The sequence below is a fragment of the Acanthopagrus latus genome, chromosome 16 (assembly GCF_904848185.1).
Source record: "Acanthopagrus latus isolate v.2019 chromosome 16, fAcaLat1.1, whole genome shotgun sequence".
NCBI lineage: Eukaryota > Metazoa > Chordata > Actinopteri > Spariformes > Sparidae > Acanthopagrus > Acanthopagrus latus.
The window spans coordinates 23,466,611-23,492,912 of NC_051054.1; the positions used below are offsets into that span (position 1 = coordinate 23,466,611).

A 26,302-nucleotide genomic window follows, 5' to 3' on the forward strand; every position below is an offset into this window, starting at 1 on the left:
AAATTGTTTAAATCAGTTCTAATTTTATGAAATAGTGCAGCTGCTGTGGACAGCTCCAGCAGTTTGCTCAGCTTTGGTTTTTGCACCGCTGAATTTCAGTGTTGGTACAGTCTGTCATATCAACTGCATCTATTCAGTGTCGAATTGTTGTTTATATATGCAGTCTTTCTGTCTGTCCAGCTTCTAATCAATCATCCTATCTTTTTTTTTTTTTTCATTTTTCCATTGTTCGTGCATTTTTCAGTCCCCACATTTATTCTTCCATCTATTTTTACTCTTACATCCTTAAATTTTCTGGTTGTTTTGGTGACACAAAGAACAAACAAACACATTGGTAACAGCAAGTGCAGATTAACATTGAGGCTGCCCCCCACTTGTTGACTTTGCCATGACACAAACAGTAGATGAACATATTTTCGTTAGTCATTTCGCCATTAAAAAAGAAAACCTTCACACAGCATTCAGAATCTTCGCCTTGTTGTTCGGGCCTTAATGAAACTCAGGTGTGGGGTGGCAACTTTCATGTAATTTGATTTGTTTTGAACAAAACTTGTCCAATGTTATACTATGTACAAACAAATTAAGAAAATGTTCACAGTCCTTACTGTTTTACACATTTAGAATCATTATAACTTGTGTCTTTTGCATTTTTGCTTATTTGTGGCCCACCTCGTGCTAGAGGAATAAAAAATGTAAAAAGCAAACATTCAGCTACTTCAGAAATACAGACAGAAAGCATCTTATCTATCTGTTAAAGTATATTGTTACTGCCACGTCCAATACAGCTATTGTATAGAGATGTAATTGACAGATGCAAGTACATTTATTAGCTAATGCTAAGGACAATGTTATAGATAGTATCTGAAAAGGATCTGATTTCATGAAAAACAGTTTTCAAACTTTAAACTAAACTTTAACCATTTACCAACTTTGAAAATTGTTTAAATCAACCCTAATTTGTAGTAGTTGTGGACAGACATTTACCACTGGATTTCTCTGTTGGTACAGATACTGATACTGTCACATCAACAACCGCTGTTCTGTTCTTTCCGTCATATCATTTTATCAATCATACGATCATATTGTCTGTAGTTCTGTTGTTTGTCCGTTCATTCCTCCTTCCCTCCATCCCTTGCTCCCTTATCGTTCACTGCTTTCTTGTCTATCTCACTTTGTTTTAATTCCAGTTTCCAGTTTATAACTCGTGTCCTCGGTCGTATCTCTCCCCTCCTTCCCCCCTGTTTTTCACATGTCTGCCGCCTGTCTCTTTTCTCTCCATCTTTCTCCATTTTTCTATCACTCTCTCTCCTCTGCTGATCCCTCTGGCTGATCCTCAAAGGGAACTGAGAGAGTGAGTGGGACTTAAAAGAAAGAGAAGAGCTGCGCTCTACCCAGCAAGGTCGTCCCTCGCTCGACTGAAACGCAGCGAGGAGAAAAAAACAACACACGGGAGAAGAGCGCTTTTCCCTCTCTTTCCTTTTCTCTTTCCTCCACCTCTCTAGTCTTCTCTTTCATCACTCCTGAGTTGTTTGATATCTCACTTTTACTCTCCTTCAGCAGGGGCTTGGATCTAAGAGCTCTGAACGCAAACTCGTAAGCCCCCTGAGCTACAGTGTTGTACCTCTATTTCTATTCCCTCTTCCTCTCTCTTTCTTACTCTCTCTGTTACTTTTTCTTCATCTGTCTTCAAACAGACGATCACTGTAATGGTTTCTGCCTTACAGAGCGGCTAGGGGAAAAAAAGATGTTGAAATACCCTGACAGACACCCACATTTTTACCAATAATGTACAGTGTACGTAGACCGTGCATCAGCTCCACTCTTTGATGAGACTGTAAAACCGTATTTGCTTCTTTTTCTGTAGAAATTATTGATTATGAGAAGTCAAATCACGGTTATTCTTTAGACTTACAGATTCACCTGCTTAAAAATCAGTGTTCATTTGTTATATAATGTTTCACGGGCCGCCTGGAAGAAAATATACTGTGAAAGGCATGGTGTTACGCTGTGTGGCTCCTATGATTTTTCTCTCCTCACTCATTTAAACTAGCCGTTAAGTGTTAAATAGATGTAGACGTTTAGAGAATGTGAAAAATGCTTTGGGTGGAATTTGTTTTCAAGCAAAATGATTTCTTGAAAAACTAGTGTCGCAGTGGAGGTCACGCTATGATCAGACCCAAAAATGCGGGATGCGGGTATCCCAGCAATGAGTGATGAGACGGGACAGCAGTAGGGTCACAAGTATAAAGCAGGTTGGGAGTGTGTTGCCTTGGATTTATATACCAAAGAAACAAGTCCAGTTAAAGATATGAATAACTATTGGCTTTGGCAGAGATTTTCAGAAGATACAGATCAAACGTATCTGTCCCTGTGGAATATTTAAACATCCGTCTCACCCAAGGCATCAAACAGTTTCTGCTGAGCCAACATAGATAGTTTCCTACTGTGGCTTTAGGCAACACTGTCTTTACTTAATTTTTTTTATCATGTCACTGAGCTCTATGTAACAGTACATGGAAAGCAGACTTCTCTAGATGGCAATATAATTGGTGTTTAAACCTCTAATAACTGACTTTTTGGGACAGGCGTCGGCATCAAAAACAAGCTCTGAACACAACAATGTCATATTATTACCCTTTAGGTTAATATGGCACACAGAAAGAAGTTGCTTACAAGTATGTACACCTCCAGTAGATGCTGAGCAACGTTAGCATTCATTTGCAGTCCTTTATGCATCTACCTGATGTATTCAAGTCCAATGTCCACCTTACCTTTAGCTCTGTTTTTTTTTTTTTTTCCTCCACATGCTACAACCTCAATAGCTGTTAAATGCTCCACTATATTCACCAGCTAGTCGCTAACAGTGTCTCTCTTCTGTTTGGTGCTGCACCAGCAGAGTTTAGTTATTTTTTTAGAGCTCCCTTGCTGTAAAGGGTTTCCTTCTGTGGCCGAAAATGGCACTGATGAGACCAGGAAGACTGAATCAGAGCAGTAAACTTGTAATATAAAAAGCCAAAACAATCAGCTGCAAGACACTAAAACATTTAGTAGATGAGTGGGGAACTGCACAACTGAGTTTATCATTCTCTGTAGGTGTGTCACTACTAGAAACCCCTTTCAGATACAAGTAGTTATGTGATCTGTTGTCATTCTAAGAATAATTGATTATAGACGCTTTATATAACACATCAGGTTTTTACCTGGGTGTTTCGAGAGTAAAGTGGCAAAGGCTGTAAGTGGCATGTCCAGCTTACATACCACATATACATTTTTTCACTCATGTGCGCCAGATAAGCTAAACTAAACTAGCTTTCATTTCAAACACACATTTGTTTGCCTCACAGATAATGCCAGTTCATTGATTAACCCGACCTTTTATGATTTGTCAATTTGTCTTTCCCCTGTTGCCTCCAAACTTGAGTGCCACATGTAACATGGTGTCCTTAATGTAAGTGCATCAAAACAGTTGCTGATGAATGTAATATTAGTTTTGGCAGAAACCTTTGCATTCTCGTCAGTATTGTCAGCAAAGGCTTAGAAAACTCTGTGCACCAGTGTGCCTTCATATGTGGTTGATGGAACCAAGAACATTTTGTATTTTTGCTTTTAAAGATGGCTTAAAGATAGCTTAAAAACAACTAATCAAACACCAACAAATGTGCAAATTGATTGATTTTAGTTATATTTATAGTGTAACTGATGCTGATGAACTTGTGGTTTACAAGTAATGCTTTACCACTGTGCTACCTTTACTTTGTTTTTATGGGCTTCCTGATCAATTCTGTTGTCACTCAAGCATATGACATTTGACATATGAGCCAAATACTGAGGACCCAGTTTCAAAACCATTAAATTGGTGAGAGAGAGCCACAGAGCCACTACACAACTTATCAAAGAATATAGTCATATTTTATATCAAATTAAAGGTCCCATATTATACTGTTTTTCATCAATTTCACACAGCTGTCAGAGGTCCAACAGCTCTGTATTCGATATGCATTGCCCCAAACCCATCCATGGTCCTGAATTTCAGCTGTCTAAAAGTCGCTCTACAGAGCTCTATTCAGAGCAGTCTGTTTCTGTGCCTGCACCTTTTAGATTCTAATGAGCTCCGTCTGTCAACGCCTACTTGGAGAGCCCTGCCTGCTACATCACTCTCAGGGAGAGGATTCCCCTTGCATTAGCAGTAGCATGCGCTAATGTTTACGGTGGATGTATATATGTATCGCTATGGCTCGCGGAGATTTTTTTCGTTTAACCATACCAGTTTGACCCAGAAGGAGAGGCTCTTGAAGAGTGTGGCTGCAGCAGGACGTTTCAGAATGGTTAGTGTGTCTGTGTAATGTTAGTTTATTTGTATATGCTGTTACATTTACTACCATGAAGCTAATGTCTAACAGCTAGCAAAAGCTGTGTTTGTCTCCAACTCAGTCTGCACATGTTTCCAGACTTTTTACTGTGACAACCAAGCTCCATCGTAATATCATTAACGTTAAACTTGCTTCAAACGCCATTGCATAGCGGACTGAAGTGGAGCTAACTAGTGAGCCAATTTCCATCTGACTTCACCATACTAGTAGGCAACGGTAAATACTATCAAACCACGACGACACTTTTCAGTGGCTCGGGTGCAGTTGCTGGGTCCAGTATGGTTGGGACTGATCCTTTTACGAGGGTCAGTGTTGAGGCAAAGCCAGCTTTGTACTGACCCTTGTTACTGACGCAGTCCAATGTGAAGCGATTAGCACACACAAGCTAACACAAACCGCAGCCGGCATGTTGTCTTAAAATATGAAACGCAACCACTGTCTATTCTCTTCAAAATATAGGCACTGATGATGATTTTTACAACCAACAAGAGAGCTGTTTGCGTGTCTAGCTTTGAGCGATGACATTGTAAAACACTGCTGTCTTACTGCTGAACGCCCCCCTCTCAGATATCTCCTATCACCACGCAGAGGAGGCCGGCCTATGATAATGACTCCTTTCATTACGTTACAAAAGGAGCTGATTCTGAACAGTTGTTGGAGTGCCATGTTACCAGTGGGTGGGCTGCAGAGATCATGCAGGAATCGCTTGTTTTCCTCATTCTGGATGTTTGCAGGCTCAGGGAGGACCAGCTTATATATGTAGAAACCAGAGAAAACGTGTTTTTTATGATATGGGACCTTTAAACAGCAGAAGCTGGGCTACAGTGTGTAAAAAAAACATGTTTATATGACCCAAACACAACTCAAATTATGGTTGCTGCGCAGTGATGGCCAAATTTTGGCAATTCTGAGCAACAAACAGGAGAATAGGAAGACAAGACAGTTGACAACATTGTTCATTTTGGACCACTTGAGGCTTGAACTCACAACTTCTGGAACAAAAGACTGTCATTTATCGCTTTATGAGCTAATTGGCAAGTGGCAATACAACAGTGGATTCACAAATTGAGTAAGCCTTTCACTGTTGTGCAGGCAGATTTGAAACCCCTGTAAAAAATTCAGTTATCAAGACAAAAATCTGAAAATACACACATTGCAGCATGGAGATGCTCCATAAGTGTTTGCATTGACTTCAATTATTCACATGAGAGCAGAATTCAAAATGTTCTCAAAAATTCAGTTTTTTAGGTAAAATTCTGGTATTTGTCATCATCTACCGTGACTCTAAAAAATGTTAAATTTTTTCATGAACATTGAAGATTTATTTATCAATTTGCAGGTATATGTTTACAGTAGTGTTCACAGTCAAACATCTTCATGCACTGTAGGCAAAAATTGTGGGAGGAGATTTTTATAAGTTTTACAGTTAAAAAAAAAACAGAGTGGTGGCCTTCATAATTTTTAATAGGTTTAAATGTACAAAAGTTTCTTTAGTATTGGGGCTACAGTTTGATGAAAGTGTGAAGTTCCAACAGGTTGATTTGTTATGAATTTTCAATGTTTTGAACTTTAGATGCTTGCTGTAGCGCTACCATCAGGACTATTGGCTTGGGTTTACAGCTGAGGTCATCTGGCATGAGACTGGACCTTTGTGCAAAATTTGGTCGGCTTTCACCCACGGTCCAGTCCAAGCTATTTGATTTTATTTAATTTAGAGGCATCAGGACAATTGTCTTGTGTTTCATGTTGAGGACATCTGACATTTTGATCTGTCATTATTATCATCATCCTTGCTGGGTCTCAAACCCACAACCCCTGACACCAAAAACCAGCTCCTAACTCACTGAGCTAATTGACTGGAAGTGAGACCTGATGTGTAGCTTCATTTGTCGACTCAGGGAGTCACTGTCCGGGCAGCTGTTGTCAAGGCAGGTTTCAAAAATGGTCAAAATGTCAATGTTCTGTTACCTGAACAAAAATCTGATAATACATAAATTGCATCTTGACAGCATGGAAATGTTAGTGATTTGTTTTGCTTCAGAAGAGAAAATCTGATGTTTAAAAATGCCACTCTTACATTGACTCCAGTTGTTCCCATTAGAGCAGAGTTCAAACTGTTCTCAAAAATTCAGTTTTTGAGATAAAATACTGATATTTGCCAAACTTCATCAACCATGACAAAAATAAAAATATTCTCAATTTTTTTCAGGAAGATTGAAAATGTATTTAGCAAGAATTTGATAGTAATTTGATAGTATATGTTTACAGTACTGTTTACAGTCAAACATTTTGATGCACTGTAGACTTAATTTTTGATAAATCGAAAATCCGAGAAACAATTTTTGTGGAGGACGGTCTGAAGATGTTCTCTAGCAAGTTTGGTGACAATTGAGCAAAAATTGTGGGAGGAGATGTTTGTGGGGAAAAATCTGAGTGATGGACTTCATGGACTAAAGTTTCAGCAGTATTGGGGCTACAGTCTGGTGAAAGTTTCAAAACTGTAGCATGTACTGTTGATTTTGTGGGTATTTTTAAAGTTTTTAAAATGTAAACGCTTATTGTGAGGTTGAGGTTGTTGATGAGGTTGTGTTTGAAGGTGGGATGTCGGGGATATAATTGGCTGTTTTTGACTACTTTTGATTATACCATTATATTTCACCTTAAAAACTCTTTACCTTGCCTTGTTTGGTGTCATTATTTTCAGCACAACCTCACATATGTGACTGTACAGTTATTTTTTTCCTTTTGACATACTATATTAACACTATGGACCTAAAATCACAAAATAACATTTTATACTGTGAAAACCACAAATATGTTTAATGAACCAATTGCATTAGTTATAATGCAAATATAAATTGTTGTTTGCTAAATAATACGTTTTTGAAATTTACAAACTTATATGTAACTATTTACATTTAAATGCAGGCGATGCCTCAGGCTCAGGGCTCCTCAGCTCATTCCTGCCTGTTCCACATTCAGCAGTCTCCTCCTTGTTTTGACTCACAACACGAAAAAGCCACTACACTACACACTGAACACACTACACTAAACACTATATAACATACTAACTTTTCTCTCCAAACAAGACATATGTCACAAATCTCTCAACTCTCAAAACTCGCCATCTCTGTCGCTGTCTGTATCACCGCCGACGTCCCTTACACAACTTCTCCTGTTCCTCTTTCGTGACAAAAGCCCGTTTTTACCATTTCTTCCTGCACCAGACACAAAGCAAACGTGACGGCAATGTTGGCGAAACAGCATGGCGGACATTATTTATCCTAAGTCTGGTTTTGGACGTGCCGGTGTGTCCGATCCTTCGACTCGGGAGGTGGCCGTGTGGGTGGGCTAGCAGCTAGCTACACACAAACATCCACAGATGCCGATTCCACTTTGTTGTCCTCGCGTATCCAGATGTCCTCAGACCGGAACAGACTCGGTCCAGACTCGTTTAGTCTCATTAATCCACAACAGTCAGTTTAGATGCACAGAACGGGACCGAACCGCCAGCAAAATCCCGGTCCAGCTCGCAGCAATGCAGATATAAATCTGCTTGTTTCTTAAGGTATGTTGTGGGCTTGAGCTCTGCAGTGATTGGCTCTGGTGCACACGTGACTATGGTGGATATTTTTGACAATGCTAGTAAATTCGTAAAGCACTTATGAAATAATTTATTAATGGTATCATTGTAGTCCAAACAAATGCGACGTTGTACACCCTTGAACCAAGCAGCAGCCATGTTGAAACTCTCAGATCAGTCTGATCCTGTTCTGCAGAGATATTTGAGGCACACATACACAGACAGACAGACACACAGACAGAGATTCCTTGCTTTTATAGAGAGATTAGCAACTGATATGACCTGCAGTTGGGAAAGTTTTTCATTGAAACTGGTGAAAGTGACAAGCTGATAAGAAGCAGCAAGTTGAATGTTTTGTACACTGCTCATTGCTAATGTGAAGGAGTGAGGAGAGACAACGGATCCGGTACTGTCTGGGCTCAGCTAATATTGCCAACCCTAGTGTCACAGCAGAGTCAATCATTAGTGCAATCAAATATTTTTTTTCACATTTGCACACTCTAGTTGTCACTCTTATATGCAGTGAAACGTTGCGGTGTAGAACCCAGCTGTCATTAAGGAGAGAAAGCTGAGGTGGAACAAATACTGTAAAAATAGGAGATCTGCTTGATTTTATACTGATCCATTAAAATATGCCCAGATTGGTTATGCCACTCCTTTAGCTTTCCTTATTTTTTACTACTTTGTTGATGTTGTTGTTAATTCTGCAGCAATGAAATGCTCATTTATACACCTTATTGAGTTCTTATCTGTAAATGGTGAATGATTTGAGTGAGATCTGTTTCACTGCAGCTTGCATTAGTTTTAGAGAGCTTCAGTGTTTAATTTGGCTCTGCATCCATCCGCAATCACACATCTGCAGAATAATTTTGTTGTATACCTGATTGCTTTTGTGTCTCCTCCGACCAGTTTTGTAAACCAGACTCCGCTCTTTTCATTTTCACCTTTCCTTCTCGTTTACCTGATTGTACTGTGCCCGTGAGATGAGTTGGACACATCTCTCCTTCCCCCAGAAAACCTGCTGCATTGCATAAAAGAATCGAGTGGGCACCGTCTCTGCCCCCAAACCAGATTTAGGAGCCCAGAAAAATCAACAGAGAGAGACAGTTTTAGGCTGCAGTGCACTTATGTTTGTGTATCTGCATTTGCCTTTAGGTGCCTGTGTTTGTGTGTGTGTGTGTGTGTGTGTGTGTGTGTGTGTGTGTGTGTGTGTGTGTGTGTGTGTGTGTGTGTGTGTGTGTGTGTGTGTGTGTGTGTGTGTGTACATGCCTGCCTGTGTGCTAATGTGTGTGTGCATGTGCCTGTGTGGGTGTACAGTTTGTGTGTGTCCCTTCTCCAGGGTCTGTAGAGGTGTTTTATAGCCTTTGAAAATCTTTGCATTTCGATCAGATATTTTTCAAGGTTTTGTGAGCGTCTTGTCACAGTCAGAAATTGTCAGTCTGATAAAATAAATTCACCACTAACCCGGCAAACCCACTCAACAGTCTGAGATGTCAGCGCAGACACTTCTCTCACTCTCGGCAGCTCAAAGCACTCTGCTACTTTTCCAGTCCTCCCTGTCTCCTTGAACACTTCTGCATTATGTTTTTCTGTATGTCTGTACAAAGGGAGTTTTGCAATGCTTCTTTGCTGTTGCATGGAGGTTCTCCTCAATATGTGGACCATCAGGGGAGCAGCAAGATAACATGCATTAAACATAGACATTACTGTGCAGTACAGAACTTATACCTACATTTTCTGCTCTGTGTGAAAAAAATCAGATACCAGTCAGAATTTGTAATGCCTGCAGCCTGAGCCTCTTATTAATTTAGTTTTAAGTCAGTGACGAGTAATTCTGAATAAAACTGTGCATTGTTTTGCCATGATCGTCACCTCATAACAGTAAGGCTACTGACTCCTAGTGCCTTAGGCCGAAGGCACTTTGTCCAGTCACAGATGAAGAAAAGGATGTTACAGCAGTCAGCAAGCGGAGTCATACACTGTATGGGCCTCTGAGGAACCCTCGGGCTTTCGGAAATGAAGAAGGCAATCAAAATGGAAATGTTGCTGCTTTGAAACTACATTTGAATCTCCAAACAGTTCTTCTTGGCCTTATCTTTCACTTCAGTAATGAATCATTTCTGCCCTCTTTCCAATTGAGCCTTTATCTGGTCTCACACTGTCACTGCACTGCCATACACACCCTCTCTCACATACACACCCCCGTACAAAAAAAACGACACGCAAATAAACTAACTGAGCTTCGTCACCATCCACCTGAGTCACACAGGATAATCTCTGGCTGATGAAGTCACAGGCAGCCCTGTCACTGTACTGCATGAGTCTGTGTGTGTTTGTTTACATGCATGCATGTACCACTGTCTACTGTAAATATGTCATACAGTAGGTTGTATTGCTTAGAGGGGTTGTGTTGGGCAGCGTGTCTGTGTGATGACTCCAGTTTGTGTGGGTAGTGTTGAGAGTGGTGTCACCAGTAGAGACAGAAGCGGGGACTCTTCAGGGTGCCACTTGGAAAGTAAAACACCATTATGTCTAGATTCAGAGCCCACCCACAGGAAACTCAATTTAAAGCAATTTAAAGCTCATACTGAAAGTCTGATAACACTGACATTTAAAAAAAGACACCACACCAATAGTCTACCTGTTGTTTTCTTTTTCTTTTTTTGTGTTTTTAATACTCGCACCTACAGCATCACTTTGGGCTGTTGCGTCTTGAGAAGTACTACTCAGAGGATATCTATGATGATTTTACAAGGGTTATGTCTGCTTGGGTGTGGACAACAAATTGCGAACAGAAGTATGGAGTTTGAAAAATTTGCTATTGGAATGTAGGAGTCAGCCTGTCTCTTAATGGGGACTAAAAGTAAGGATATTTTGCCCTTAGCTACAATTATATGGTAATTCTTGATAATTCTTCTTGTAATCTGTCTTATCTGAGTCCCACAACCTAATGCTCATGCATTACCAAATCACTGGAGTTACTGATTTAAACACCCTTTGAAGGTGTCGTTGGCACTTTGTCGATTGTTTATTGATGAGTGTCATTCTCAGGTCATCATATACAGATGTTTTGGGTCTGTGTACAACTGGTGGTATACCAATTGTGTTTAACAACAGCAACCAGCAAATGTTTAGCATTAGTATATAATTACCTGAGAATGACACTCAACAATTGTTTGCTGTTCTCCAACAGCCAGTTGTTGAGTGTCATTCTCAGGTTGTCAGATATGTGATGCTTTGGGTTGGTTCCATCTAAACCATCAACCTCAAATGACAATGCTGACTGTGGGGGTATAATTCTTGAACACAAGCCATTTGTTACTGTGGAAACTCAACAATTGTTTGTTAGTGTTCAGTGATCTCAACCAATTGTATTTCAGGTTCATTTGCAGGTCTTCAAATACTGACAATCATGGATGAACACAATGGTTGGTGATGGTCAACAGTCAACTATCTATCACCAGAAGTGCCTATTGCACCTTTAATATTTACACACATTGTTCATTGTTACAATCCAGTGTGGTCTTTATGGTTTGTCATAACTGCTCAAATATGGGGTTCAGTTTTTTGCATAGGTGAGCTCGCTGCCTCAATAAATTCCACCCCTTAGCCTGACCTTGAATTAAGGTTTTACTCCTTACCATGCGTGTTGCCAGACACTTTTTACCGGGGCACATGCCCTGGTAAACATGTGCTGTGCCCCCCTGTAAAATTCCAGGTGAAATTTCACGATTGAGTCTACCCCTGCGCTACTGCTACTGCTACGGATCATAGATACGGATACGCTGTCTGCAGAAAAGCCTGGCTGGCGTCATGGACATCAGACAGTTCTTTAAAAACAGAGGGGATCGAGATAAAGAAGCAGCAGGGAGAAGGAGAAATGTGAATGGGAGGGACAGAGATAGGTTTAGCTTTTTTTTTTACTTGTGCACTGAGCCAGATATTAATGGAAATCATTTAGGGAGAGAGCTCAGCTAATGAAGGCTAGTTTATCCACAGGATGTTAACACGCTGACCTACCGTACATTGCTCTGTCAGCTGGGATAGGGTTGTTTTTGAATACTTAGAACAGAAGACATGCGGGTTCGATATTCAAATTAATTCATTAACACTCGAAAAGGAGTGGGAGTAAGATCATTTTTTTAATCCCAGGCCTAGCAACACCCCTGCTCCTTACTCCTAAGTGTGATTTATCCAGCCATCCACAGTAAAATGTGGCTTGTTTTCAGGCAATATTCTCTGCAGTCAGTATTTTGCAGCTGAGGGTATTCAGTCTGTTCAAGGCAGTGAAGTGAATAGACTGAGTTTGAAAAAGTTACAGTAAGATAGAACATTTTCAAATAAGCAATTTTATTTTGAAGTACCATTTTCTGCTTGCAGGCTCTAGCAAATGCAACCTCTTTTGACTGTATTGGTCTTTCCAGATTCTTATCTGCCTTGAGCAGCTTGAGGAGAAGCTAGCTGCTTCACATAAGACCGGTAATTATGAAAAATAATGTACTAAACTATATTTTACTTGACCTAAACACAAAAAAGAAGACAATATTTTAAGCAGTTTTCTTCATGTTTTAGTTCATTGCCATGTTGTTTTTGATGCAGCTCTGTATTTAATGTTTTTAAATTCTTTTATTTTAAACCCTAATTGCAATCTATTGCTGCAATGTTTCTTCAGCCCACAACTGTACACACTGCTTGGGTACGGTGAAACTGACAGAATGAATAGATGGAAATTAAATTAATGTTAGTCATGTCAAGTTAGTCATGTGGTATGTGACCATGGACCTCATTTTATTGAATAGTCCTGTGATTACTTTTAATCTGATTTATGCATTTTCTGCATTTTGGGACACATATATGTTAATATTTTATGTTGGGTATCTTTTATGAATCGCCGCTGGAAAGGATCCTTCAAGTCTAAAGCTAAAAACATTTTCAAAGATGAGGCCCATGATGTCCAAGGGGAAACGTGTCCCCTAAGACTTGACTCTTTCAGGTCCTTTAAAACAGTGGTTCCCAAATGGTAAAGTTCCAGAGGCAAAGCCAGTGACACCCAAAATGTGTCACATTTGTTCACATGCCTCCTATTGACACAGATGAGTGACGAACACACCTCCATCTATTTTGTGCCACTGTCCACATTTACATCTGAATGATATGGAGCTATTCTTAGATCTATGGGAGGATAGATGGGCATCTCTCAGTTCATTCAACATTCAATTCACTCCGAGCTGCTGCAAGTCATTTTCATTCAGCCATTTGTTGGTGCACAGATAAATGCACAGGCTAATGCTAATTATGTGCACAAAGCCTACTCTAAATGGTGGCTTTGGAGTTCTGGAGAAAAGATTCTGACAATGACAATTTACATGGCTTTTCTGGGAATAAGAACATGTTAATATTCAGATGAATAAAAGACTAAATAAAAGCTAGTTATCTCAAGTAAAAGCTGTTAATGTATTTGAATCATTGTGGATGGGTGTGATTCTTATCTTTAGCTAATTTCAGAGAATTCAGACAGATCAGTAAAAACCTGTGTATGACAGATGAGCAGCTGATGACAGACCAGTTGTTCTCTACACAGAGCATGGCAACTCCTTCATCAGTCGGTCTACCTCTACCCTGACCTTTTCATGAACCATGTTGGGACATAATTTTCCCAAAAACATGGGGGTTTTGGTTAACAGTAAGGGTGCATGGTACTCCACCTTCATTCTAACTACTCCCACAACCTTTCTGTGGAATTTTTAAAATTGTGCAATTCTCCTGACTTATGTGTTGTATGGAAAATATTTTCATACACCATGGGAAAGAAAGCTATTTCTTTCTTTGTGGCTGTGGGTGGATGATGCAGAGCTTTAGACTAATGCCTTGGATTTGAGTCAAACTTGTCTGCTATAAAACTGGAATTGAGACTTGAAGACAAGCTTGGGAACCTTGACTTGGTGATAAATAAATATTGGAAAATGCTCCACAGTATGAAGTTGTGTCTTTTGGAGCTGTACCAAACTGTCAAGAATAATTAATATCATAACCGGGATGTATGTCTGAATAACATATAGATATTTTACACAATATACACAAATACTGGCATCCTGTCACTTAAGGGACAGTTCGTGTTTTGTGAAGTGGGATCACATAAAGTACATATCTATAGTTGGTCTGGTCCCTACCGTAATCACCAATCAGCACAGCCGCAGTTTGGAGAAGTAGCCCAGATACTCATCTTTGTACTGCAGTGAATGGGGTCCAGAGAAAAAGCAAAATTTAACCACCTAAAACTAGGCCCACCTAAAAAAAATCTATAACAGTTCAAGTGTACGTTGTATAGGGAAAATTCACACTGCTTTACATCGCTGTCAGACCGCCCCTTCTTTTGGCACTACATTTTCTCAACCGTAGAACCTCTGTATCCCTACTCATCAGTGCAACTGGGCGACTGGGTTGCTGGACGAGAGGTTTACTTTCGATAAAAACGAAACTTAACAATTTCAGACACAGACCTGGCACTACATTTTCTCAACTGTAGAACCTCTGTATCCCTACACATTAGCACCACTGTGTAGGGATACAGGCAAAAAAACACCCTATTTCCGGTAAAAAATAAGTATTTGGTTTGATGTTGGCCATTGTGCTTTTGTGATTTTCAGTCTAAACATTGATAGACCAGAATAAGAATGCTTTTGAGGTGTGATTCAGAACTTTCTCCTAAAAATGTGTACAAAAACTGGAGACGTGTCTTGGACTTGACCTCTACAGACTTAACAACAGCTCTGGGATGATGTGATGGAAATGGTCGGATCATGGTCATGGTCTGTGACTCACTATTGGTGTGTTTTACCTTTAGATAAATTATTACCATTTTCACATCATGAACTTACTGATCAACTGAAGAACAAGCGCTTGGGGCTTTAAGTCGACATGTGTGACCTTTAACATTATGTTCAATGATGTAGGCTATTTCCATGCATTGTGCATTCAACCTGGTAAACAGCAGTCATCCACTTCAGCAATGCTTTTAAAATGACATAACGACATTTGTAAATGCCCTGTGACTGTCCCGCTATAATGAAGAATCAAATAGAAATAGAAAGCTCATCCTCTATGTGCCTTAAAATGAGCATTAAAAGGCAATAAGTGGTTCCTTAAGACCTTTAACCCATCCTCAGGGTATTCCCTCTGTTTTTGCCCCAGATCAGAAAAAATGAGGGAGTGACTACTTTGCTTGGTTAGTCATTGGGGAGCTGCAGCAGCAGATTCCCTGATTAAACAAGCATGCACTAATCACTAATAGAGCTGTGCTGCAGGATTGAATCAGGAGGATGTCAAAAGAATAAATGAACAAGTGAAGGAGAATGAGGAGGATGCCACAGGCATGAGATAGCCCTTTATTTTTTAATTCCACAACTTCAGTAGATGGCAGCCAACCAATGTGCATGATGGTTCATGGTTTTGCTCAGTAGTTTGCAGTCATTTCCACAAAGGCAAGTCAAACAAAGTCTTGAATTGAGGTGACAGCAGAGAAAACTGTATATTCTTTGTACTATATATATATATATATATATATATATATATATATATATATATATATATATATATATATATATACATATATATGTGTGTGTTAATTACAGGCTAACTGTTGTCTTTTTTTTTCAATTAGTGCTCTGGGAGGCTCCTCTGCACTTCATATCCCAGCATTCCCCAGTGGAGGATGCCTAATTGACTATGTCCCTCAAGTGTGCCAGTTACTCACCAACAAGGTAAACATGCATGGTGTAATTTTACTACACACAATGTGATCAGATGTGCTTTGTCAATTATTTGTTACCCTTGATGTCCATTGATTTAAAACACGGCAAGATTCCTTACTCTTGGTGGGCTTGTATGTGTGTCATAGGTATATGAATAGAGTTGTAAGCTTTGGTGCATCAAAGCATGTGTCCACTGAGGAAACCTTGTGTTTGTGTTAATGTGTTTATGTGCATTCATGCACGTGTGTCTAGCATCTGCCGACGTGGGCGTACTGGCCAACATCCATAGGTTGTCTGAGCACTCCCTGGTCACTGCAGGCTGACAGGTAGATATGCTGTGTAGACACGGTGTGATGCTGTTTCCCTCGGGTAAAATGCCCATCCCCCGCAATCTTCCTATTTACCTGGACTCTGAGCATCATACTAAGGATATCTGGAACACTCGTGTCCCTGGCTGACCTCCTTGTCTGTAGTTGTTTAAGTCCAGCCGCAGTGTCAGAAACTCTCCCTCCACCTCCCTGAAAGAGTCACGGAGGCCACAGCCTGTGATTAGAAAGGCATGGAGAAATGCAGCTGGTAGTATGTTTTAGTGGTGGGCGGTATGACCAAAAATGTATTTCACGGTATTTTTCCAAATTTTTTCGAAACGTTTTCACAGTATATGACGGTATATTTTTTTTCATGCATAATCAGTTGTTCACAGCATTTTCTACTGGTTGAGAGAGGAATTACTAGCCCCTTTTTAGATAGAAAGGCGGCACATTTGCTATAGGCACTCTGCCGCCCTGTAGATCTAAAAGAGAGGTGTGATATTCCTTTTTCCCAAAAAGATGCCACAGAGGTGGGCGTAAACATATGTCGTGACGTGAAGCACGAAGTTGGGCGTCAACAGTGATGTAACATATGCATTGGAAGAAATGTGGCGACACTTGATAGATTTACTTAATTATAGACCCATGGACTATATTCTCGTTTCCTTAGTCAAACACACGCTGATTTTAAACCCCCACTATTAAAAGAAGCGTGTGGCGGAGTGCCTCGCCCCCTCGGTTAGCTGCCTCAATCAACAGACAGCTAACAGGAAGCAGGTTGAATTTGTCTTCAATATTAAGAGCTTTACATTGCACCCCATTGGAGTTTAGAACTGGGTTCTTAGCGGGGAGCTTTTAATTTGAAAGCAGCGACCGTTAGTAACTTGATGCTACAACAACAAGCAGTCCAGTCTGAAACAGTGCTGTGCAGCGTAGCGTAGCATTCCGTACGTTGTGTAATCAAATACAGCGGTATGGTGATATATTAAAAATTCATGTCATAACGAAAGTATACAGCAGTATTCGATGTGAACCAGTATGCCACCCAGCACTAGTATGTTTTTCAAATGTAAATGCTCATACAGCCTTTTTTAAAAGACTCTGTAACCCCCGAGATCCCAAATTGATTTGAAAAGACATTATTTGCACCCTTTTTTAAGCCAAAATCTTCACTGTTGCTGATAAGCAACTCGACTGCTCGACTGTAGGTCAAGGATGTAAATAAAGCCTTTTCAAATTGATTCGGAATCTTGGGTCTCTTGCAGACTTGGATTACACTGAATTACTGTATGGAGCCATTTTTTTCTTTTGTTGATGTTTTTACATGTTTTAAAACCAGGCCCCATCCACATCACGTGTAGATTAGATACACATATACATCACGGAAATTTCAGTTTTCGTAGACATTATCCTTCAATTTGAAATTTGAGTTTGTTAAGTGCCATCAGTCTGAAGATTGATTTCATTCCTCGTCATATGTGAGCTGTGAATTGATTATCATGACACAAAGGCATCTGAAAGTTACAAGTCTCTTGTTTATAGCATTAACTGATGTTTTGTTTCACTTGAAATGGCTGAAAAAAATCATACAGGTGGACAGGTGGTGGTCTTGAACGCAACACCGAAGAGGCCTACAAGCTAATGCTATTTAAGCTTGTTTGACAGGTTGGCTAATTGGTTAAAGCAGTTTTGGTTGGGCTTCAACAATATCTAAATATCTTAATCTAGACAATGATAATGGAAGGTGTAGAGTGACAGGGTGTAAAGTAATATCCCCTATTTACTCCCTTGTTTTTTGAGAGTGTAGTCTCATCAGATAATAAAGACAACAGCTGAAAGGGTAAGCATAAACACAGAACAATATTTCAACTTCTGTTATCTGAAGCCAAAGAAAGAAAAGACATCATTTGCAAAATCCTTGACAAAGATTAATAATCTTTGCGAGGACAGGCTGTGCAGTCGTTTTGTTCTTTTAACACCATCAATTATATCCACCCACTTATTACAGATGCTGTGATTGTATTGACACAAATATATTGCCACATACCTCAGCTGTGACTGTGCTGATTGATGCCAGCACCAAGCATGTGTATCATTAAAAAGAGATAACTCATGAAAATCAGCCTCAGAAGCCATTAAGCCCCGAGAGGTTATCAGTTACGCCACGTCTGTGTACATACAGTTAGTGTTCAATTCACACAAATCAAAAGATTATTTGATTTCAAACTTTTTCAATAAAATCACCCAATTGTTTACATGATAGTGACTGTCAGGTCAGGAATTGGCTAACGAGAAGATAGCTGACAGTCATTAAATTACAGTCATTAATAATCTCCAAAAACAGTTTAATTAATGCGTTAACTGTCTGCTTCAACTTCCTCGACCATTTTGCAGGTCTCTCTCTATTATGTGTGTTCTAAGTCATTGCAGTCTCCTACTAGAGCACTAGAATTCTTATAAGAGACCAAATCACAACCTGCTGTTAAACTGGAATCTCTGTCCAGATATGATATTAAAGATAATTATCAATCCAATCACATTCAAAGTTAAAGCTGCTGCAGTACAGTATGTGTTCTCATTGATGGCATTCTCATTGCATTTTCATGTGTAAAGTAGACAGGTAAAGGAAAAAGACTGTCAACAAAAACAACCCTAGTCATTGCCTGGTCCGATATACAGCAACAACTGTTAACATTGGGGAAAGAAAATCTTACTTGTATTCCAACGTAATAAAACTTTTATTAGTAAGAAAAAACATGGTGGAAAAAAGTGTCTCAGTACACATTACAAATCCATTGCACACATCACAAATGAATGGTTTGTAACCCATGCAAACAAAATAACAAAAAGAGAAAACAATAATTTGGAAAGTGCAGGTGTTTCAGGGTTAAATGATTCAATTGTAGCAACTGAAACTGGATTTCAGTCTTGCATTAAAGGTCTCTTTGATCAAGTGTGGTTAATGCCCATTTTAGCACAAAGATCTTGCAGAATTGGTTATATGCTGGGATAGTAAACAAAATGCTTTTAAATTAAAGCTAAAATCTTTACAGTAATTAGTCTGGTTTGAATAGACAGCCCAACATATTTTCACTAAATGCATCTTTTCTGTGTAATGTTTCCTAGCTGTAATTCTACATTTACAATATCACATATTAGGTTTTTAATGAATGCACAATATGCAGTTCCTGCTGCAAGGGGTCTCTTGAACAAAACAAAACATTTTTGGAAACATTCCTTAACATTATATCTTAAATTTAGTACTTAATCTAATAACAATGCAAGGAATTATGGATTGCAAGTTTTTTATACAGTGCTCAGTGTAAATGAGTACATCCACATCTGTTTAACTTATAACATGAAAGTAAGGTTAATAATTTAACTTAGAGAACAAAATATTCAGTTTTACTCAAATTAGGGTGATGCAAAAATGAGTAAACCCCACTGAAAGTCTCTGGACAACAAATGTCTAATTTAACAATAATCAACCACAGGTCAGTCTAATTATTCATTACACAGGTGTCCAGCAGACAGTTAACTATAAAAGGGTGTAGAAAACCCCTTCCCCTTTCATGTTGTTAGCAATGGCACCACATGGAAGAGAAATGTCTCAAGACCTGAGAAAGAAAATCATTTCTTTACACCGCAAAGGTGAAGGCTACAAGAAGATCATCAAAGCTTTACTTATCAGTCAGAATACTGTAGCAAAAGTGGTCCAAATCTTAAAAAACATGGAACTGCAACCATCTCACAGAGACGTCCAGGTCATCCACGGAAGTTAACACCTCGACAGGAGCGTCTTCTGATGAGAAGGGTCGAAGAAAACCGGCATGCAAGTTCACTACACTTCAGTTAGAAGTGTATAATGCATGCTTACTCCTTTTAATTAACATGTTGTCACAATGAAGTATGCATTTTTTTTAATCACTAAATGCCAAGTAGTCAGTGAGGTGAAATCTGGGTACCTAGTTCTTCCAAGTGATTTTCTTTCAGTGAATTTCTCCCGTTTTCCAGTAAATGTTTTCAAAAGTATTTAAATTGTGATGCACACGTGGATCTTATCAGATAAACAAGATACATTTATCTATGAAAATGAATTTGTAGTCAGATATCAGGTCAGTCACTCTCTATACTATGAAAGCCGTGGGTGGTGTGAATGTGTATGTGACAAACAGAGAAGAGATTTCTCAATCACACAGCAGGAAGCACTTCCGGCGTTATTGCATCACACTCCCCACAGACACATGAACAAACCCAATAAATGGATGGGAGGGCGAGGTAGTCATGGGTGCAGGCAGGTTTGAATACCTGCAGAGCAAGATCACCTGTCTTGCATCACTCAGACCTTCAGGCAGCCAACTGAAAGACTTGGCTGTAAGTCACAGTGACGGTGGGGGCGGGAAATCCTTTCACAGTATGGGTGGGAAAGTTCAATGATCCATAGTTCCCTTGAAAAAGGCACACACATACACACTGAGTAACTAGATAAACAGCTTATTGAGTATGTGGCCTTGCAGCTTTTGAGAAAGCTAAATGGCCGCCTCCACTGTCCCATGTAAACATAATTGAACAGGAGGCTGAGTCACAATGTGTGTCTGTGTTTAAGAGCTCTTGCAGAGATGAGGCCCATCACACACACGACTGTGTGTATCAGAGATTACAACTTTCCTCCTTCATAAAAGCGCCGTCATTCATACATGGTCGATGAGTAATCACTACCATGCAGTAGCAGCGGGTAAGGCAACACTGTCTTCAGTTTTATGCATGACATATCCTGTCCTCGAATGAACCTCACACTTGTACTGCTGGTTGGTGCTTAGGGCTGAGACAAATAATCAATAACTGTCATGTATTCTCTGATCATGCACTATAAATGTACTGACATCAATATCTTATTTCATTCTCACATTATTCTTGCATCACTGCAGCAGAGGTTCAGTTTATTCCATATTGCAGAGAAGAGCCTCACCAATATATTAGTCAATATTGGCCTTTTACAGATATTTTTCTGGTGTCAGTATATATGTCAGAACTGTCTGGCCAGTTGTCAAATGATCAGAACCATTTTTTTGGTTATTATAATTGTTTGTTTTTGGGGGTTTTTTTTGTCTAACTGACAATAAAATAAATGAATTTAAAATGTTCTATAATCAGAGCTTCACGATCATGGGCCAGGTGCAGTGATATAAAAGCATCCTGCTAAGGCTTAGTCTTGCTGGGTGAATGGAGCAGGTCACCTTCATGGCTGGCCGAGTGACTGCAGGCTTTCTCACCTGCCCAGGATGCTTAACAGTCAAGCGAGCCCAAAGCCTTCTTCTCTTCGGACTTAAAGATAGCAGTTAATCACACCTGTCAACCCCTGCTAAACACATGTTGGTCATGTGCTCACAAGAGGAGAACCTCTTTGTGTGTGTGTGTGTGTGTGTGTGTGTGTGTGTGCGCGCGTGCGCGTGCGTTCATGTGTGTGTGTGTGTGTTCATGTGGGTTAATTGATGGCTGTTGGGGTTTTTTTTGTGATTTTTATGAACGTTTCCTCTCACTCCCTCTTATCATTTTCTTCCTGTACATAAACAATGTATAAACATATTTGTGACATTCTTTTATATTCATTTCAGATTTTTAAATGTATGTGAATGGAATGCCAGGTTAAATATGTGTGTGAAGTTTTGGGATACATTTATGGTCTTCAGAACTGTGAATGCATGCTGCGTTTCAGTGTTAGGACATGTGGCCTTTTGGTCAATTGCAAAGTGCTCATCACTGCCAACAGAAAATTACAACACATAGTTTTACAAACCATAGACTCTACAAAGTAGTATATTAATGTAAATATATGGTGCTGTTTGGTTGTGGACTTCTGCAAGTAACACTGTTTGTTTTAAACTGTAATGTATCAATATTTTAATAAAAGAATGTTATGGCTCTGGAAAAACACTGACTGAAATGGAGAAATTATATTAAGAATAATAGAGTACCTTTAGCAGACAGTCTTGTCGAGTTCCATTTGACAGACTTTTTGGTAGAGCTTTTAACACCAGCTTATTTGGCTGTCAAGTGGTAAGCTAAAAACTGCATGTAATACTGCTTTTGTGCTCTGAGCTGTCAGGTTTTAAAGTGAAAGCAACCATTAAAAAAGTTCACCTTGCTTAATCTCTCTGAAGGCCAAGGTGTTGTTTACATTCTGGGTAGGTTCACTCAGAAAGCCTCTCTGCTAGCATGTACAGCACTGCCAGCATTTCCTCTCAGGCTGTACACAGACTGAGAGTCGGCTCTGCCCATAAGGAGCCAATTTAGGGAAAGAAAGACCCGGAAATCCTGTGGAAAGGACAGTTGCTGAGGGGAATGAAAAAGGGAATTCAGTTGATGAGGCTGAAAACAATAAACACAATATTCTTGTTCATTAAACAGGAAATGCTTTTTCTGCAAGGGTATTCTTCTAGGCCAGAGGTCAAAGACCTATAATCATGTTATCGTAATGTCTCCAGTTCATGTGTCAGCTTCCCCTCTGCTCCTCTCCCATGTTTTTCTGACACTTCCTACTGTCACATATTAGATAATTTAAAAAATAATGTCAAAATCTTTAGAAATCTCTAACTGCTGTGAGGACAACATCATTACCAAATTTAATCCACATGATTTTTGTACATGAAGACAGTTTGTGAACACTTTTATTAATGCAGTAAAAACAACGCTTAAAATAAATGATTGACTCCTTTCTCACTGCTAGGAGCCGAGTTTGTCTCTTTGGTTTTTTTTTTTGGTTGTGTGTTGCTTTTCGACATGGCGTACATGCAGAAAATAAGGCTACAGTAGAAAGCAGCAGATGGTATACTTTATTAGACTACACCCAGAAGACATTACACTTGTTTTAAGAGGTGCTCATCAGTAACATTCAGGATCAGACACATCGTTTACTATGGAGTTGATGATAAAAGTAGTTAGGGAGTGAGACATCTCAAGCATAGTACTGCCTGGAGGATGGTGATGGTCATTGTTGGTTACTTTTTCAATTCCTTTACTTCAGTCCATCTTTCAGACACTAACTGTTCTACCACTGCTTCAACAGAGACACATTTAGAAGTGCTAATAAGGCAGCAACCTTTTTTTAACACATCATGGCATTGTGCCTGAAAAGGGGTGTACAATGATCATGTCCACCCAGATGTGTTATTTTTGTACAGTCGAGAGTATAATAAACTTAAATCGTAATTAAACACTGAGCTGTGTATGCCATGATTTGAATATACAAGATTTTGACCTTAAGTATGATAATTCTGCAGTCCTTTAACGATTATTTTGCCTTTGCGTAACCTATTTGGACATCACAAACTAAAACTACTGCTTTGTTTCAGTTTCATAGATCATAAAGAGCCTTTTTTTCCCATCAGGAAACAGTTAAGAGTTCGAACAGATATTTGTGTGTTAACTGAAGTCTTAATCAGCAAAAACATCTTTAAAAGTCTGATTTTCATATCCTGTGCGTGCAGCAGATGCCTTTTAACTGTGAAGTAAAAGAAATGCCACAAATACACTCACTGTTTAGTTTTTGTTTTTCGTGTTTTGTTTTGATGGTTCAAATGCCGTTTTGCTTTTGCCATTTCTATCGTGTACTAAACCCTTAACTTTGTACTCTCTAGGTGCAGTATGTCATCCAAGGCTATCACAAGAGGAGAGAGTACATCGCTGCCTTCCTTAGCCACTTTGGAACGTGAGTCAACCAAATAGGACAAATCATCCAAATCATCCTCCACTTAAGTGATCCCAACATGTGTTCAGCAGTCATTTCTTTTTGTCAATGTCCCTGGGCTTTTACAAGGACGTCCTGTGGGCGACAGATGAGACCTGGAGACTTTGCGGGAATGAATTTGTGTTTATTGCAGGGGCATGGTGGAGTATGATGCGGAGGGATTCACAAAACTCACTCTTCTCCTCATGTGGAAAGACTTTTGCTTCCTAGTACATGGTAGGAAAGTTGCAAAACACACACACACGGATCACATCTGAGACTGTACAGTAACCCTATGCTCCTCTTTCTCCTTCTATACATCTCCCTGTCTCTGTCCCTCTCTTCCTCGTAGTGGATCTCCCGCTGTACTTCCCCAGAGACCAGCCCACCCTCACCTTCCAGTCGGTATACCACTTCACCAACAGTGGTCAGCTCTACTCTCAGGTGCAGAAGTCGTATCCCTACAGCCCTCGCTGGGATGGCAATGAGATGGCAAAGAGGGCCAAGTATGTAGATGTCGACTCATTAGATCCTCTGCATTTTGGAAAATGTGTTTGTTTACACTTGAAAGCATTTTGCATGAGAGTCAGAATGAAATATAGAACAACCCAAAAATCAGAAGCAACATTATGGTTGGCATGTTTTGAACTATGCTGTGCTCCACAAATTCAAGTGCATTAAAGGGCTGTCCTCCAAAGACTGTTAAGTGTGTAATAATGTTCATATAAGTCAGACAAAGTCTTCTATCATGCTGAATAAATCACGTATGATTGCATTAGATATATGATACAGTAAGACCATATTGTCTGGACCACACTATACACAGGCCATTTGTTGATATTCACAGATTTTATTCCACCCTCAGTAAACATTAACTGGTGCAACCCCATCAGAGTAAATCTATAGGCGTGGGTCACAGCCTGGAAAGTGTTTGCCTTCTGCATGGCAAAGGTTAACAACTGCTGTAAATATTTGAAAGTTCAGAGTGACTATGGAAGTTGCATAAAGCGATATATTATCTGTTTTGCTCATAGATTACCCCTGAAATTCTTTCTTTTGCCATTTATTTTAATGACTCTACAAAAAATTCTGCAGACCTATTTTGATTCTGGTCTGGTAGCTCCTGGATTTGGTTGAAAAAAAGCTTTAGCTTAGTAAAGATTGTTTAAAGGAAAATTACAGTATTTTTCAACCTGTTCTAACTATGCAACTTACCAAAGGGAAAGCCCTTTAAATAAAACATTGTGCGAGTCCAAAAGAAGAGCCTCCAGGAACAGCCTTTTTTTGCTACCCATGTAGAGATTTATTTACAGGGCGGTAAGGTGGCTAACCAAACTACCTGTTCAGTTAACAGCTAGCAAACTCTCTATTAATTGATTAATAAGAAAGCATTAATAAGAAACTGATATAGTTACACTTACATACAAACAATGATTCCTCTATAACAGTGATAAGAAGTTATTAAATGAGGCTAAAAGGGATTGATTGATTTTGATTATCACTGTTGCTTAAAGTATGGAGAGCTGAACATTTGGTCCAGTTGGCCTCAGACTTTTCTTCAGTGGATTTTTGGGAAGGTGAAACAGTGTCTCTTCATCAGTTCATCAGTTAACGGAGTTGTACATTTTTGGGGTATTTACACAACTGGGATCATGTCTAGAGTCCCTCAGTTTCCAGTGTGTAGGATTTGGGGACATCTCACAGTGAGGTTGCAGATTGCAACCAAGTGAATACCATTGGCTCTCCCTCCCTGTCCTGTACAGGAGAGCCGAGCCTATGATGGCTATGAAGGCCCCCTCTAGAGCTAGTGTTGGTTTGTCTGTTCTGGGCTACTGTAGAGACATGGTGGTGCACCATGTTGGATCATGAAGAAAGACCTACTCTCTTTGAAGATATTAAAAGTTCATTCTAAGGTCATGAAAATAAAGTGATTCTGGGAATTACACACAAATTATGTTTTACCCTTCTTCCAGCCTTGAAGCTATGCTATGCTAAGCTTAACTACATATTGAACCAACAGCAATGAAAGCGGTAATAATTTTCCTATCCAGCTCTCTGTAAGAAAGTGAATACACTTATTTACCCAAATGTTCAAATAGAACATATACACATACACCTGAGCACACCACCTGAATATGTCTCTAAATACCCAGTTGGCTGCTGGGTTTTTTTTTCTCGCCCGTTTTATTTCTCACTTGCAGCTGAGTTATGTTTCCTGTGTTAATACATGCAGAGTCCATATCTCATGTACAGATATAATTGTAACACAGAAACACAGTCAGCCTTTCATCTGTACTCTCATACATGCTGCGGCTGGGACCGACTCAGTGAATTTGTTAGATGCTTTGAAGCAGTTGAAACACAATTATTGTCATATTTGATGTTGTATTTGCTCTCTCTCTCTCTCTCTCCCCCCCGTCCTCTCCTGTCTCTGTCTCTCACCCAGGGCATATTTTAAGAGTTTTATCCCTCAGTTCCAAGAGGGAGCCTTCGCCAATGGGAAACTCTAGTATCCTTTAGCTTAATGACATCCCTGGAGAGCTGCCTGTGGGAGTTTGTAT

The 26,302-nt window shown here is 39.6% G+C and overlaps 1 protein-coding gene across 3 annotated transcripts in view; it reads left to right on the forward strand.

Moving 5' to 3' along the window:
• Positions 1-26,302, forward strand: part of babam2 (BRISC and BRCA1 A complex member 2) — an 82,369-nt gene that overhangs the window by 55,192 nt on the left and 875 nt on the right. For all 3 annotated transcript variants that reach the window (XM_037125393.1, XM_037125395.1, XM_037125394.1), the window contains exons 8-12: positions 15,614-15,713; positions 23,653-23,723; positions 23,896-23,978; positions 24,094-24,247; positions 26,188-26,250. In XM_037125393.1, coding sequence (XP_036981288.1) covers positions 15,614-15,713; positions 23,653-23,723; positions 23,896-23,978; positions 24,094-24,247; positions 26,188-26,250 — 471 coding nt within the window. The remainder of the gene's footprint in view (positions 1-15,613; positions 15,714-23,652; positions 23,724-23,895; positions 23,979-24,093; positions 24,248-26,187; positions 26,251-26,302) is intronic.